The 18119-nt window shown below is 42.6% G+C and overlaps 1 protein-coding gene across 11 annotated transcripts in view; it reads right to left on the bottom strand.

Moving 5' to 3' along the window:
- The window catches only part of LOC125291559 (low-density lipoprotein receptor-related protein 1B-like), a 344912-nt gene that overhangs the window by 146502 nt on the left and 180291 nt on the right, over positions 1–18119 (bottom strand). For all 11 annotated transcript variants that reach the window (XR_007193020.1, XM_048238358.1, XM_048238347.1 and 8 more), the window contains 3 exons: positions 17898–18062; positions 13851–14095; positions 129–260 (listed from right to left, as the gene is read on the bottom strand). Coding sequence is in view for 10 of the 11 variants with exons in the window: in XM_048238358.1 (XP_048094315.1) it covers positions 129–260; positions 13851–14095; positions 17898–18062 (542 nt within the window). In the remaining variant the exon portion in view is untranslated. The remainder of the gene's footprint in view (positions 1–128; positions 261–13850; positions 14096–17897; positions 18063–18119) is intronic.

Here is an 18119-nt window from a genome sequence, read left to right as displayed (position 1 = left end):
CTCTCACACACACTCACTCACTCACTCACTCGCTCGCTCACTCTCTGTTTCCCTCTCTCTCTATTTCTCTCTCTCTCTCTCTGTCTCTCTCTCTCTCTCCTCTCTGGGAAGAATGCCAGTGTGCTCACCAGTGCAGGAGCGCTTGTTGGGCGCCAGTTTCATGAGATGGGGACAGGCGCAGGAGGCAGTGCGGTTGTAGTCGATCAGGCACAGGTGAGAGCAGGGACCTCTGCCGGCGTTGCCCTCGCATGGGTTGGATGCTGGGGGAGAACACAGCCACAACAACACATCCATGAATAATTCAAATAAAATCTGCCAATCAAATCAAAGTGTGAACAGATGTACTGATCATTATAACATGGTGGGAGGTGGCGTCTCTACAGACAGGAGATTTAGACAAATTATGCTACTGTTGCTGTTAGCATTACTGTGTAATCTAAATAGATAAGAGGGCATAATACACACCATGGTGCACATTAAATACTCATTGTAAATACAGATGACAATGTATACAACAGATGTTAAGTGGTGGGGTTTCTAATGAAGTTTGCAGAAGCAGAAAGTAAACAGAAAGAGACGGAACACATAAATACAAATACAAATATCAATAGCATGCTGTGGGAGTGGCTTGGTTCTAAGCTGAGCCTTAAGCCCAATTCACACCAAGGATTCGCAACGAGATGAGCTGCAACATTCTATAAACCAGCAACTTGCTGCAACGTTCTAAAGCCTTGCAACTGTGACTAGACATGGTGAATGCTTTGCGACGGCTTGCAACAGCTGGCAACGATGTGCTGTGGGATCATTTTTATATGTCTCTCACTGAATGTTTAGTATACCTTACATACATGTAGTGAAATCTAATTACCATCCTCTTACTCTGACTCTTGTGTCATCTGAAACCCCTATGTTGGAATGTTTTGACTTAGGAAAGCTAAGATAACCCCTGTGTCACCGAACTAGGGGTGACCCTCAGGATGAGGGGTGGTAAACATTTTTCTTCTCTGTTAAAAAAGCAGATGGTTAGGTGATCACTGGTGGGTGGCAACTTGCGATTTTCCGTGGGTGTGTGTTAAGGGTATAAGAGTTGGCTTCACCCACAGATGTGTGGGCTTGTTACTTTGACATTTCATGTGGGTAACATGCTCCCGGCGTTGTGAATAAAGCTGCAGTCTCACACCAGTTGTCTTGGATTAATTTTGACCACATCAATGGCGACGAGGATGGGATTACCTATCTATGAGGCACAGTGAGGAGGACCAAAGGCACAGGACCCCAACCATGTCGACTGGAGGGAGATCTCTTTGTGATCTTGGGAGAAGGCCGTCATTGGCAACAAACACTGCTTTGCGGCACCCAGCCTAGCCGAGGGAATCCTCCTGTGTCTTGGATACAGTAACGACTGGATTTGGTGGTCACAGACAACTTGGTGGTGAGTCCCTTATTTTACACTTTTTAAGCTGGTAAAATAGGGAAGGCCTGTCCTACCCATGAGAGGGGTAGTGGTTGTGTACATGGTTTTCCTACCTATAATAGAGGTAGAGGGTTTTCCTACCTGGGATGGAGGTAGAGGGTTTTCCTGCCTAAGGTTGAGGCGGAAGAGTGCACTATTTCCTGCCAGTAATAGTGGTAGTGGCCTTACTGCCTATGCGTAGGTAGTAATTTTGGGTATGCGCAAAATAGGCCTGAGAACATTGGGTATCTGATAAGATTGTCATCACATTTTGTTTGGTTTGCTCTTAGGCGTAAGGTAAAATAAAAATAAAAATATCAAGTAGACACTGATATGGGGAGCAGTAAGAGTAAAGCTATTAACTTTCCTAGAGGACTAGAGAATCCAGGGTGTTTGAGGGACATGTAGAGAATATTAATCTGAATGTATATATGGGAAATTAGTAGGTATATGTGGAATGTAGGGCTATGGTAGAGAAGGTAAAAGAAAGTAGGTTAAAGAACAGTAGGAAAGATGGACCTGTGCAGAAGAGAGAGAGGCAAAGGCTACAGTATACAGAGGACATCATGGACTATGTGAAGAGCCATCTCTTGGAGTACGGCAGCTCTAAAGGAACTGAACAATACACTGGAAACTATGAAAGGCTTGAAGGAAAAACACGGATGTGGCTGTGGGGCTAACCAGAGGAGAAGACCACGTAGAACGTCACTGTCACAAGGAAAATCAGAAAACAGTATTGAGAGCACCCTCCACAACAGCGCTCTGAAACTCCTGTCTGGTCTCAGCATGACAAAGTTGAATAGGACATGGAGATCTCAACAAGGGACCCTGTGGTGAAACTTCTGATGTACCACTTGAACTGTTTTCCTCAACTCACTCTGAATGCAACAGCACAGCCTACTCAGCCAACTCTCTCTTTCTGTTAATGGGGATATTTTTTATTTTTGAATGAGACAGGAGCAGATATTAGTATGAAAGAAAAGAAGGATAGTGTAAGTATATGACAAGGAAAAGTGCATGTTACAGGACTATCAGATCAGTTCATATCAGAGAGAGTTCCTTACCCATGGGTAGTTAAATGTAAAAAACATGTAGTAAACAGCAGTCCTCCTCAGCAGTGTTTGCTCCACAAATTTAATACACTGGGACTTAAATGTGTAAATTATATCTTATAATTTCACACACACATAATGGGGTTGGTTCTGATTTGTTAGTTTGAGCAGGCTCCCAACAGCCAATTAGAACAAATAACAATCAACGTTCCAGTTTCGGTCTGATCTAATTGGATTTCTGGCATGTCAGAAATGCCAAAGTAGTAGGTTATCATTGACTTTCTGTCAAAATAAGCCCCGCCCCCTGAAATGTCATAAATCACGTGTCATGTGACAGTCATGTGACTGGTGTCAAACCCCATGGCGGCCATATTGGCCCCAAACCTTGAGACTGTTGACTATACAGAGGCTGAGACAATCAAGTGTGGCCACTCCTCTATCTTCAGAGTCGTTTTTGTTATCAGCAGAGCCCCCAACCAATGTTTTGGCAAGCGGCATTTCGTTAGTATAACCCACTTCTGTCGTCACAGCCTCTGTTAGCGGCACATAATAATAACAACAAAACACACATGTGGGTTTGGGGTCAATATGGCCGCCATGGGGTTTGACACCAGTCACATGACTGTCACATGACTCTACATCCAAAATGGCTGCCAAGGGGCGTGGCATTGTTTGACACCAGTCACATGATGGTCACATGACTCAACATCCAATATGGCTGCCAAGGAGGCGGGGCCCTGTTTGACATCACTCGTGACACGTGACTCACCAAAACAATAACAAACAACACATGAGTAATTTGCATAAAAAGGGGTGTGGTTATGACATGATTTACGTTTCAGGGGGCGGGTTTTTTTTTGACAGAAAGTCAATGATAACCTACTACTTGCCTACTACTAGAAGTCAATGCAGTGTGAACACAGCAATTGACCATGCGAGTGAAGAGAGTGATAGAAAACACTTGCAGACACAAAATAATGACCCCCTGTGAAGCACTCACAACAGAACTCACAGAGAAAAGCTCTGATTTAGAGTGGCGTAGCATTCTTAGTCGGGGGTGCAGATGTATAAGATGAAATCATACATTATATATAAAAAGCCAGCTACTTGAAATAAAATAAAATAAAACAAATGGAAACCAAACTATTTCCTTTGAAAAACATTTATGGTCACAGTGGGAGATCACTATCACTAGAGGAGACGAGTGTGAGATTGACTGCCGCTCATCATACAGTAACATCAGCATGTGGGGAGCAACCACAGACACTTACACACACACACACACACACACACACGCACACACACGCACACACACACACACACACACACACACACACACACATATATAAACGCTGACAGCATCCTTTCGGTGGGTGTGCACGACGCCCACTCTCCCAGCCTTGACCACCCAGCTCCGGAACACGCGCGCACACTGCACTAAGGGGCACCGTTTGTTCGCCTCGGCCGGCGCCAGATGTGGTTTTCTGGGTCTCTGCGGCATATTAGGTCTCCCGCTGCCCCCACACCTGGCGTTGGGTCAGCGGGGAGACAGGGAAGAGAAGGCCTGGCTAATGAGAACCGTCCTTTTATTCTTTTAGCTGAGCAGGCAGATTAGATGAAATCGTATAGGGCCACGCAGGGGTCATCTAGGGAGGCGGTGGTTAACTATCAAACTCTGTTCATACGGAGCCCTTTGTCAGCAGCATTGAGAGAGCACCTGGAGGCAGCAGGAAACGAAAGGGAAGACACATATGGGAGGTATGGTCCTGAAGGGAGAGGGACAATGGCCACTACCACTTAATGCAATGAACTGTGTTGAACTGTGTTGACACTTGGATTTAAAGATCAGGCTAAATATTAGTGTAAGGTAGAGAGTAAGGTACAGTCGCAGAACGTTGGTCAGCAGCTTCCTATGGTATGCTCAATAGCTAGATGAACTCCCATGTCCACTAATGAATGTGCTCAAAACCAGTAAAACAGTCAGGGCCGGTAGATTAAGCCCAGGGATGGGCAGTATTTCTAATACATGTATTTAAAATACGCATTTGAGATGATGAAAATGCCTTCATATTTTGTATCAAAATACTTCAGTGTTGTGTATTTTTGTATTTTCAAAATACTGTAAAATACTTTCTGTGAAACACTGTGCTGACAGCTATCTAAGCTGTCTCTGTCTGTCTGTGGCACCCTCGCATGGTCAAGGCCCTCTGCTCCAGTAGAGCGTTTATTTTCCTTTGCTGGACTGATTAACAGGCCCCATAGGTGTCGTCTGAATGCAACACTGTTTGAGAAGTTAGTTGTGCTTAAAGGCATCAAATGAGGAGACACGACTAGCTAAGGTTACACACACTCCTTTGCTCACACAAGGACAGCACAAGGTCTTGAGTTCACAAGCTTATATCGCAACACTTGCGTTTGCTATTTTCCATTCTTCTTTCTGTTTTACAGTTTTTTTTCTAGACTTTAAATTTGTCTATGTTCTCTGACCTGTGAAATATTTCAGTGCTATAGTGACTTGATAAGATACCTCAAACAAGGTTGTGCCTTTTAAATAAGAAATGATTGATAATGTCATAATAATTGGCTTCTAATTGGCTTAACTGATTGGATGGTATTGATGTGACAACCTGATTCTATTTTTTCTATTTTTACTTTTTTTTGCATTTACATTGATAGAGGTTGTGCACACACCAGTTTCAGGCGTATACAAAATTATTCAACTGTGATGAAACTCACCATATGTGTGGTAGTAATGGTGTTAAATAACTTAAAAGGTTAATAGTGTTAATTTTGTCACCTATTTTTAATTTAGTCTTAGTCTTAGTCTTGTGACGAAATGTCCTTTTTAGTCTTTGTCATATTTAGTCATTCAAATATCATTTTTGTTAGTCAAGTTTTAGTTGACTAAAAGTCTCGTCATTTTAGTCTAGTTTTAGTCAAAAGAAAACTAAAAGTATCTTAGTCTTAGTCAGTTTTAGTCAACACATTTTAGTCTTTTTTTGATAACAAATTATTTCTGATTACCATTTGAGTCAAATAGTGTTTCACACATCTCAATTTTCCAACAATATTGTGTGTCCACAGGGCTACTCGTCTGTTATAATTACTCATTCTGATTTTTTTGTCAGTCAGTATGTTTACATGCACAGGTAAGTCGAGCTACAGTTATAGCTCGGCTGGGATTTGACCATAGACAGTAAAAGATTTGACTGGACCACTGTCATATTCGTAGACCAGTGTTTCTCAAAGTGTGGTCCGGGGATCACTGGTGGTCCATAAGGTATCCCAAGTAGTCCTTGAGCAGGCGTGGTAAAATATAATATAGATGAGTTGTTTGCAATATTGAACCAACTTGTATGTAAAAACAGTTCTGCAACTAAGATATGCCAGTTTAAATCATACAGTATGAATCCACACAATAAGCAAAGTACAAAGACAATAAGCAAGGTGGTTCAGTAGGCCTATTGTGTAGACTAATTATAGGCTACTGTTGAAGTAGGTCTAATCTTTTTTTTTTTAGATAGGGTTAGTTAAGTGGTCCTGAAACTGAAAAGGTTTGAGAAACACTGTCATAGGCCAAAGTATTAATGTTTTACTCCGCCTCGCTAGATGGCGATATGAGCCCAAACACAACACATTCCCCAAACAGACTCTCCGTCTTAGCCATAGCTAACTTGCTAGCGAACTTTCCATATTAGCTTACTTGCTAGCAAACTTTGCATCATCAGTCTAACTAGTTAAATAGTTGACATTACATGATGAACATTTTCGTATGGACATTCTGGGGGATGTTAATTTGTATGAGAGAAGCTTCAACTTCTGGGTATGTAGCATTGTGGCATAAAGCTTAGGTAGTTAGCTTGCTAACTCTGGCAGAAATCTCCAGTGTTCTTGTTCCATGTAGTTTACGTGTTGCAGCCACAGGGTTGCAGCAACAGCACGTAGACTAGCCTACAGGAAAGCTAGCATTATGAACTCATTCGAATATTTTGGCAAACGTAACAGCTAGATATTCTGTCTTCTCATTTTGTAGACGAAAATGAAGAGATTTTATCTTAGTTTTTTATTTCATGCAAAACATTTTAGTCTAGTCTTTTTTTTAGTCAACAATAATGCATCTTAAGATAGTCTTAGTCAGTGTTTCAGGACATTACTGCCGTCTCGTCATCGTCTCGTCTTAGTCATGAAAAAAAAGGTTGTTGACGAACATATTTCCTCTCGTCTCGTCTGACGAAATTAACACTAAAGGTTAAAATGCTAGTTTAAATTTCTAAATTAAAAGTCTCTTTCTTTTTTAAAAGACTTTTAATTTATAATTAAAAGTCATCCATTTGAATTGTATTTCTTTGAGTTATTGTCACTGATTCATAGTGGGCAATCTATTACACCAACTGGCTGGGACGTGCAACAGTTGGTAGACTAACAGTCAATAAAAGTGGACTGTCGGAGCAGCACAAAATACTAAAAGCCATGCCGAGTGTCCTGTTTGCTCTTAAACTTTCCATCACATTTGGTGTCCTGCCTAGTCACTTCGTAAATGTGTTACTGTACTTTAAAGAACATTTTGAGCGATACATAGCCTAAGTTCAATGTTGCAATATTATCAGAAGGCCCTATGTGCAATTTGCTTTTGAGCATGATCTTACAAGAACATTTCAAAATGAATGGAAGGACACAGTTATGATGAGATTTTGCACTCAGCTGTAGTCTAGGCCTGCTAGTGGTGAGTCTGTTATAGCCTATTTACTTGTATTGTAGCCTATGCAACTATTCTATTAAACGCTGTGTGCTAGTCTATTAAACACTATAGGCTATGACCGCTATGTTCTTTCTTCAGTTATCCAAACGGCTCGAAGGATGCTCTTTATTATATGGCAATTTTGGAAAAATAACTAATAAAAGTGAGGCGAGGTGCCCCCCCTGTCAGTGCTCATTGCCCCCCCACCCGTTGCTCTCTGGCGCCGACCCTGGCAGAGTTTTATATTGGGATGTCTAACATGAGGGGTCAGCATATCTAATCTGTTGACTGATTATGGAAGGAGTCTCTTGCTTTCAGATGTTTTTCCAGGTAGTGTACAAGTGAAGGGATAGACGAAAAGGCTTTTAGAAAGAAGTATTTTGTAGTATTTTGAAAATACAAAAATACAGTATTTTATTTTGATACATTTTTTGGCTGCTGTATTTTGTAGCTTATTTTGATACATTTTTAAGGTGGGTATTTGGTATTTTATTTGGGAATACATTTTGATGTATTTGTGCCCATCCCTGATTAAGCCCAGTCTTGGAATAAATGGGATCTTCAATGGAGATTTATGACGAATAATGTTTAATCTCAAAGTTTTTGTTTTTATGTTCCCACCGTCATCGGTTAAGGCATTCTCTTCTCTTAAGAGCTTTCAATCTAGATGTGCAGTGAAACAGCAAAACATTTTAAATAGTTGTTTTTGGCTGGAGGTGTCATACAGTACACCCAAGATGTACTGTAGCCCTGTCTGCCAACTCCTCAGCCTCAAATCTCAACACATTTTACACCTCAGTTCTAATGCCTGTTTTGTTTCGCAAAATAGAAATTGGATGTAATTCTCCCTTGAAAAAGAAAAAGAAATGTATCGGAACTCCCCCTATTACCGTCGGTCCCGTATATTACCGTCGGTCCCGTATATTAGCTATGTACCAAAAAGAGCTGTAAACAGTGTTGTAAGGCTGCGTGTACACAACCGCTTGGAGCTCCAGTGGAATTTTAATTTCATGACGAGAATTCTCGGTCTAACCATTCATGTGCCGTTGAAACGGCGTAAATAGGCGACCCATCAGATCAGCACTATAACTCCGAGCGTGGTGAACAAAATCGGATATTTCAGGCAGTAAATGCTCCCGTTAAGAACCAAACCAGATTTTGTTCAAATCTACACACCTATGGCTACTGAAAAATGTAAGGTCAATTTAGCAAATGTTATTTTGAAGTGTTAAAAAACATCTTTGTTTTAGAATTTCTGAACAAAAGTGGTGATAATTGGGGGTGTTACGATAGTAAGTAATTGCTCCAATGGGGCCTAGAAAGTGGAGCTATAATCATTATTATCATTTCCCCCTTTCTCACCAATAGCTGATTTATTTTCATACATGCAACCGGCATATTTTTGCAATCATTTACCACAGGCAAGTGCAGCAAAATATGTTCTGAGTGACTAAATTATAGACCCAAGTCTCTAGGAATTAATTATGCATTCAGCTGGTCTAGAGGGGAAATATGCCAGAGAGTATGAAAGAAAGAAAGAAAGAAAGAAAGAAAGAAAGAAAGAAAGAAAGAAAGAAAGAATAAAAGAAAGAATAAAAGTAAGAAAGAAAGAAAGAAAAAAAAACAAAGAAAGAAAAGAAATATGGCATGTGTGTGTTTACCTCACAGTAGGAAACCGTAATTTTGATAAACAGACTTTCGGCTGAGTGAACACGGACAAAACTTTGCACTGCACCTGTTTACTGCGGACCAGGGGAGGAGGAGGGGACGGAACAAATGGCACGTGTTGTGCTCTACTCTGCCAAGTCCAGAGTGGGTGATCACCAAAAGCACACAGCATCTGCCCCTGGAACGGAACACGCCGCGGAACACGCCTGTCTGGTTCTGCCCAGATCCGGGCTCCATCCGGACCAAATGCACCCCAAAGATGGCTGATACGTTTGAAACACTCCAGCAGACAATAGGCTGTTGAACTGGTGCATATTGGCTCAGACACATTGTGCTGCCGGAATGCTATAATGCAGGAAGTCATGCCTGAAATGTGGTTTGTGTAATGACCTCAAATGAGTGTCATAGTGAAGCAGTCCATAGAAATCAACTGCTCTCTTTTTTAGAGCACGCTCCAACACATTCTGTTCAGCAGGGTGCAGAACACAACACACAGAGAATTCAGTGAATCCCTTTATAGTGTGTCTAATCTATGATTGCTTTTAATCCTGAAAGCACATAGAAACAAAATAAATTAATAAAGAAAGAAAGATGCATCTATCATATACAAACCAACACGTCCGCTCTGAAATTATCAATACTTTACATTTAAGGAATAGATCCTCTATTCTACCACAGCGTGCACTGGTCCCACTACCCACACATACATGTTCAGATGGATGTCCTTCACCCCTATTTCTATCAGACTTCTTTCTCAAAACTACTTGTTTGCCTTTTCAAAGCATCATCTACAGCGCCTGATTCCTGATACATGAAACCGTGTTATTGCCAATCCATGGCAATATTTAATTCATATTTCAGACAAGCTCGCGCATGCAAATGCATCAGAGTTGCTCGACATTCAATGATTAGCTACAGGCCCGTCTTCAGTCGCTCTCTCTAAACAGTGTTTGCTGTGGAGATTAGCTGCATTGCAGCCACGTCCATCACCAGCCACAGCCACAGCCCAGCACTGGAGTCCCAGGGCTGTGTGAGATATTAGCCTCGGCTAAGCTGCATGGGAGACGTTGCTATCAGCGCTACGGAGCCACGTCTAAGGGATAGAGCCCATATTGAAGGTTATTATGTGTAGCTCTGTGGGACAGTGGGGCTCATTATACTGTGTTGGTTATCATTCTCACTCACTCCCCACCATCCGTGTTGTTTTACTGTGAAATTTCCCTTCATTATTCTATTAATTATAATTATGAGTATTATTACGATTGTTATTTATTTATTATTTCCTAATTTATTATGATTCTTTGCATCTCAGTGTACTTGTGTTGTGTGTGTAGTCTGGGTAGTGGGTACCTCCTGGTTTTGCCCCCCGTACCCCCGACACACACACACACACACACAATCCTCTCTTTCAGTCCTCTCGGCTTCTCTGCCATGTCCTCTGTCCCTCTCCCTCCCCCCTTTCTTCTCTCTTTCACTGCATATCTCTCTCTAGTATTCTATATCCCTGCTTCTCCACCCCCCACCTCTCTCTCTCTCTCTCTACACTGCAGCTTCTCCACCATGCCCTGTTGGCGGTATGGGGTGGAGGGTAGAGCTGGTGGAGCGGTTTAAGTTTTGGAGGAATAGGGGTGTGTGGTGTGAAGTCAGGGGCGGGGGTAGGGGTGTGCAGGCCGGGGCTGAAGGGCTTGGGCTTCCGTAGTCAGCAGCCGTCCCCCCACTGGGCTCTTTAAAATGGGATTAGCCATCCTTATTGGCCTCCTTAGCAATGCAGCTCAATTTGCCCACACTTATCGGAGCTAAACACTCAGTGCTGCTTCCAGCACAGCAGCAGCTGAGGCTAAATCTGACCACTGGACAGCCAGAGCAGGTTGGCAGAGTTACACCCTCATACTACACACACAACCCCCCAACTTTCAACACACACACACACACACACACACACACACAGTCGCGCGCGCACACACACACACACACACACACACACACACACACACACACACACACACACACACACACACACACACACACACACACACACACACACACACATACACACACTTCTGAGGAAGCTGACCAGACACAAATGAGATGGCTAAGTACTAACTCAAATCCTAGAAATAGATTTGCACACAATAATATCTCATTTCTACATTTCTACAAATGCATGCATCTATACATACTGTATGCATATTACAATATCAAAATGCATGCCCTTGCAAAGCACAGTGGACACCTATTTAATCACGTATGCAGAGCAAATGTCCACATCAACAAAACTCCAAATAAAACCTATAAGTCTATTGACCCAAATTACTGCGCACAACTAAATCTACAGTGCCAATGGAACGGAACTGCATTTAATTCTTTATTTAATTTGGAATGTCCAAGTCTTACATTACTGTGCATTAAACAAATGCACTGCCCTTCGACGGCCTTTCGGCATTAAATCAGCTTCGCACAATTAGAAAAAAAAATGTAAGTGTTATTGATTTTCACTGCCACTGCTTCCCTTTATGGCTATAATAAGGCGCAGGAACTAATGAAGACCACTCTCGTCGGCCGCATCTCGCTTCTGCCAGCAAACCAAAATAGAGAGAGGGAGATAAAACACTAAATCCAATTACTTCACTCTATGCGTGAGAACAATTCAATTAAACCTGGCTGAAGGCACACACCTGGACACATTCTCAGTATATTTCTCAGAAACTCAGTATCCATAAAACACTATGAATACATTTACAAGTACAACTTGCTCATAATTCCTCATGCTAATGCTATATAACCATCTACATAGTTCTGATTGTTTCATAAGATGTTAAAAGTATGTGTAATAACCATAAACTGTGTAGGTTATAACACTGTTATAACATATTACACAGCTTGAACCATTCAAATATGTAATAAAGCTTATATTGACTTTTTGCCTTCTGTAACATGCCTATATGCTTTCAATACCAAATGCCCTTTATGGAACAATTTTTTATATATATATATATATATATATATATATCTATATATATATGTTTTACATATATATATATATATATATATATATATATATATATATATATATATATATATATATATATATATATATATATATATATCTATATATATGTTTTACATATATATATATATATATATATATATATATATATATAAAAATCAATGTGATAATAATGTTCTATGGATACATATTATATTAAATACTATAATATTATATTAAAAACATGCTACTGAATGTTCTGTTATACAATTCCAACTAAAGGCACATCATTAGAGACACAGCTGCTGTTTAATCCATGCCAGATCAGGAACAGACCTACTCGTGCACTGGCTGCCTGGACACCTAGTACATGCAGCTATTTCAGGCGCTCCTGGAGTCCATGCTAGAGATGCGGCATTGACAGGTAGTCAGAGACGTGAGCGAGGAAGGGGAAAGACTCTGTGATCAAAAACCACACAAGCCCACCTCTCTGTCTTTCATCTCTTTCTCTCCCTCGCTCATGTTCACACACACACACACACACACACACACACACACGTCACACACACACACACACACACTGCGTCACACACACACACACACACACACACACACACACACACACACACACACACACACACACACACACAGACACACACACAAACATTCTACCACTCTCGGATTCTCTGTCGTATGTTCTCTCTTTCTTCCTGCCTATCTCTCATGCTCATCTCTCATTTTCTCTCTCTCTCATGCAGTCCTCCGTAGCACAGACGCCCTTGCACTCATTTTAAGGCCTGCCCTACTAAGTCATCAATCTGAGAGTAAGTAAGAGAGTAGTGGGTGCAGAAGGTTATGCTATAGTCTTAACTGCATGAGGAAAAGTCAACACGCTAGCCTTGCATAACTGTCTTTTGCATTTAGATGAGCTGTAAGATACTCAAGACAAGACACTGTAGAACAGAGGCCGCATTGTTGAGGGTTATCCATTGTTGGATACATTGACCCTGGAATGGATGGTTCTTTTTAAACTAGTCCCCTGTGGTATTTCCCTAGTGATATCTCTCTTATTACATGTGAAATGGTAAAAAAAGAAATGTTCTTCAGGCTGTAAAAGTTTGCCATTTGCGATAATTTGCAGGACTTGGACCGTTGCCACCGAGCGTCTGGCAAAGCAGGGTACTGGCTGTGACCTTGTGAGCCACAGGGACTTGGGAGGAATAATAAAAGAAATGGGTTTCATTTTTTGGTGTGGTGCTCTACCACACTCCCCGCACACACACACACACACACACACACACACACACACACACACACACACACACACACACACACACACACGCACACATATTATTTCTAGGTGGGCACAAGTGTTTAATTATATTGTGATCTAATGACCTGATTCAGGGCTATTCATGACTGTTCATGACTGGGTTTTTTTAAGCAAGCAAAGTTGACAAAAAAAGGGAAAGAGAGGGAGACAGAGGGAGACAGAGAGAGGCAAAGGGATGTTGACTGAGAGTGAGCAAAAGAACGAAAGAGATAGAGAGAAATGTAGAGAGCAGAAAGCACTGAGTAACAGCAAGAAGGAAACAAAGGACAGTGAAGGAGAGCGGGGACAGTGTGTGTGTGTGTGTGTGTGTGTGTGTGTGTGTGTGTGTGTGTGTGTGTGTGTGTGTGTGTGTGTGTGTGTGTGTGTTGTGTATGTTGTGTATGTGTGTGTGTGTGTGTGTGTGTGTGTGTGTGTGTGTGTGTGTGTATGTGTGTGTGTGTGTGTGTGTGTGTGTGTTGTGTATGAGCATGTGTGTCTGTATGTGTATACGTTTGAGCGAGAGAGAGAGAGAGAGAGAGAGAGAGAGAGAGAGAGAGAGAGAGAGACAGAGAAAAAGAGAGAGAGAGCGAGAGAGAAAGAGAGAGAGAGAGACATATAGAGTGACACTGAGAGGGTTTTACCTTGGGGCTGCCTGCTGGGATGGTAGATCTGCAGGTCGAAGGGCTGAGCGCTGGTCTTCTGGATGACCGTCACATTGTGGCCCGTCCACTTGTTGGCACGTGCCAGAGTGTTGGTCCGCCAGTCTGTCCAGTAGACGCTGCCCCCGAAGAGGGAGACGGCGAACGGGTGTGACAGGAACTCGTGGCCCCGCAGGATCTCGATAACCCCCGAGCCGTCGTACAAGGCCGAGTAGATGGCATCAGAGCTGCAGGCAAGAGAGAGGTGAGAGGTGAGAGAGAGAGAGAGAGAGAGAGAGAGAGAGAGAGAGAGAGAGAGAGAGAGAGAGAGAGAGAGAGAGAGAGAGAGAGAGAGAGAGAGAGAGGTGGAGGCTGTGGCTCCGAGACCGAGGTGTAGTCGGGACCAAGGATGACAAGGTGAGTGATGATGAACTACCCCAGGGAAATAACACCGACCCACATTTACTGCCACGCCACTCAAACCATGGAGGGGGGGAGGGACAAAAGAGAGGAGGGAGGGAGGGAGAGAGAACGCAAGGGATGAGGGGATGAGGGAGAACGTATCCCTCCATATTCCATCCATGACTGCCCATATCTGCTACCCTGGAAATCCAGGGTTCTCGCGAGAGCACAATGGAATTGTCTCTGCGAGACACTCTGGCAACTGATGAAGACAGCGCTGTACAGACAGTACACATTGGTCGTAGTGTTATCCGATTGCATCGAAGTCCGAAATCATTCAGAGTAAACATGGTCTAGTGTTAAATAATTGCGTGCAGTGAGATTTTTAAATGCATGCTTGTTGCTGCCCCTCAAGTTGGGCGATTACATTATTCGTAGCCAGACCCTTAATCTTTCTAGATTACCAGGGTCTGGATTTTCCAGGCTACATATCTGCCACTCTAGCCCAGAAACATGAAGGCAGCAGCACAGTGGGATACCACAGCTTCAGGAAAATGTTGACCAATGCATTTGTGGTTTTCACAATCCCCATAATCACATAGGGCTTCTGGCATTGTGCAGGGAGAAGCAGGGGAAAATGGCTTCCATGCAACAGTACCGCTATACTCATGCCACAGTACCGCAACATTCATTCAACAGTACCTCTATACTCAACAGTACCTCTATATTCAACAGTACCTCTATACTCAACAGTACCTCTATACTCAACAGAACCTCTATATTCAACAGTACCTCTATACTCAACAGTACATCTATACTCAACAGTACCTCTATATTCAACAGTACTCAACAGTACCTCTATACTCAACAGTACATCTATACTCAACAGTACTCAACAGTACCTCTATATTCAACAGTACCTCTATACTCAACAGTACTCAACAGTACCTCTATACTCAACAGTACCTCTATATTCCTATACTCAACAGTACTCAACAGTACCTCTATATTCAACAGTACCTCTATACTCAACAGTACTCAACAGTACCTCTATACTCAACAGTACATCTATACTCAACAGTACTCAACAGTACCTCTATACTCAACAGTACCTCTATATTCAACAGTACTCAACAGTACCTCTATACTCAACAGTACCTCTATATTCAACACTACTCAACAGTACATACTCAACAGTACTTAACAGTACCGCTACACTCAACAATACTGCTATACTCAACAGTACCTCTATACACAACAGTACTCAACAGTACCTCTATACTCAACAGTACTCAACAGTACCTCTATACTCAACAGTACCTCTATGCTGAACAGTACCGCTATACTCAACAGTACTGCTATACTCATGCTGACTGACAAAACCAAAAAATCTCTTTCTCTCCCCCCAGACAGACACACACACACTGTACACTATCTGAGTCTCTGTCTAGTGCTCTGTCTCTGTGTTTCTTCCTAGCTATCTCTCATTCTACCCTAGCTATCTCTCATTCTAGCCTAGCTATCTCCCATTTTATGTCTTTCTCTCTCACTTTATCTTCTATAAAATGGGCAGCCTGGATGTTCTTGCACTCATAAAGCCTGAGTGGGCCCATTCCATAGTCACCAATCTAATAGGGAATTAGAAAGTAGCAGGTATGGAATTTTGTCGGAGGTTTTGCTATAGACTTTATTAAATGAGTGAGAGTCTACACACTAACCTTGAATAGCTGTCACTGGTATTCAGGCAAACGTTAACATACTTAAACTGAGGCCTGCATTGCTACAGCCGTATAAATGGAACATGGAACAGACAGATAGAAACCCTCTCTTCCTTGCATTCATTTCAAAGCCTATTCTTGAATCGCCGATCTGAGGTTCTTGACGTCTGCCGTGTTGATGTGTTCATATGGCACGGCTGCACCATCTGCCTGCGTGGGGTTAACGTGGTGTGGTGTGGCACCATGTTTCCCGACACCCTTGACACAGTTTCTGGGGATGAGCCACCCATGCCTTTTAGCGTCATAAGAGGAAGGAAGAGCCGGGAAGGGAGATGAAAAGAGTTTGGGCATAAATACCACCCCGCAGATGGCTTCTCAACATGAATCAAGCCCACATACAAACCATGCAGCTCAAGCCTTTTCAGCATGGGGCTTCTATTTTTACTCTCTCTTTCTCTCTCTCTCTCTCTCTCTCTCTCTCTCTCTCTCTCTCTCTCTCTCTCATCCCTCCCTCCCTCTCTCTCTCTCTCTCTCTCTCTCCCTCTCTCTCTCTCTCTCCTCTCCTCTCCCTCTCTCCCTCTCTCTCTCTCTCTCTCTCTCTCTCTCTCTCTCTCTCTCTCTCTCTCTTCTCTCCATCCCTCCCTCCCTCTCTTACTTATTTTCTCCCACACTAACTCAAGTGCTTTCTTCCATACCATTCTGCCATTTTCTTGGTCTTCTCTGTTTCTCTTTTCTTCTTCTTCTTCTTCTTCTTCTCTCTATCTTTCTATCCTATCTAAACCCCCCTCTCCTTTCTTCCCTCCATCTGCCTCTCAGTGTGTAAGATATTGACTATCAATAATGATTAAGGATGGCATGACAGAGGATGGTGTCAAGTCTGTAATGTAAACCATATGTTCCCCTTCAAATCTTTAACTCGCTCCCTTGGACATTGTGAAACACACAATGTTTGAAATTGTGTCAAAATCCTTCCAGTGCCGTCGTCAAACCTGCAGCACCACCAGGGCCATTGTTTAAACCTAATATAGTCTAAATTAAAAAAGGACTTGTTTCCCTGGGAATCTAATTTTGCTAACAATGACAACTGATGGCAAAGCGGTCCACTTGTTCTGTGATTGTGATCCCTTGCTGGGATCCTGAGGGGCCCACTCTTGTTTTCATTTTCAGACTTTAACATGTTTAACTAGAGGAGCTTAGGGGAACGAATGAATGGGGAACTTAATATTTTCACTATGGCAAAATAAACACAAAACACAACTTTAAACAAATTCAAACCATCTGGCGAAACTCTGCAGTTCTCCTTTAAAGTACAAGTGAAGCAGATTCATTCCCCAGCCATAATGAATCAGATCTAAAATGCACAAAAACAGCTTTTGGATTGTTCACCCTACCAACAAACAGTGCTTAATGTCTTTCTTCAGCAAGCATCAGAGATTATAAACTCACAAAATGCCTTCCTTGAGTGCCTTCTGACATTCAAACTCATATACTGCATAATATATGATCAAATCTCTGCTAGCCTCTCACTCTAACTTGCTAGCACTTAGAAACCATACTACATATGGCCTTCTGCTTCACTCTAGCCTGCTAGTGCCTAACCCAACAACCTTGTATATGACCTGCTAGCCTGCTAGCACTCAGCAGACAGAAACTGTGTGGTGGTGGGCGGTGGTAGCGTAGTGGTTAAGGAGCTGGGTTAGCATGCAGTAGCCAGAAAAGATGTTGGTTCGATTCCTGGCTTCCGCCATTGTGCCCTTGAGCAAGGCACTCAAACCTTAGTTGCTCTGGGGGACAATGTAACAATGCCCTTGTAACACAATTTACATAGTTAAGTCGCTTTTGGAAAAAGCGTATGTATGTGATGTAGCGTATGTATGTGAATCCCTGCTAGCCTCTTGATCTTGCTAGCACCCATCTGCACTTCACTCACCGGGCATCTGTCCACACCATCCTCCTCTCCTGGTGGTCTAGCGTGAGGCCGTTTGGCCAGGCGCCAATCTCCATGTCCCTGAACACCACATGTCTGCCGCTCCCACTCATGGAGGCTGCCTCGATACGTGGGAATGTGGCGTCCCAGTCTGTCCAGAACAGGATTCTGGGAAATAGCACATGATTTGTTAGCTTGTACTGTGGCAGTGGCAGGCCAATTATG

Source organism: Alosa alosa, chromosome 3 (genome assembly GCF_017589495.1).
Source record: "Alosa alosa isolate M-15738 ecotype Scorff River chromosome 3, AALO_Geno_1.1, whole genome shotgun sequence".
Lineage (NCBI taxonomy): Eukaryota > Metazoa > Chordata > Actinopteri > Clupeiformes > Clupeidae > Alosa > Alosa alosa.
Note: the sequence above shows the minus strand (reverse complement) of the source record. Positions and strands in the feature narration are given on the sequence as shown.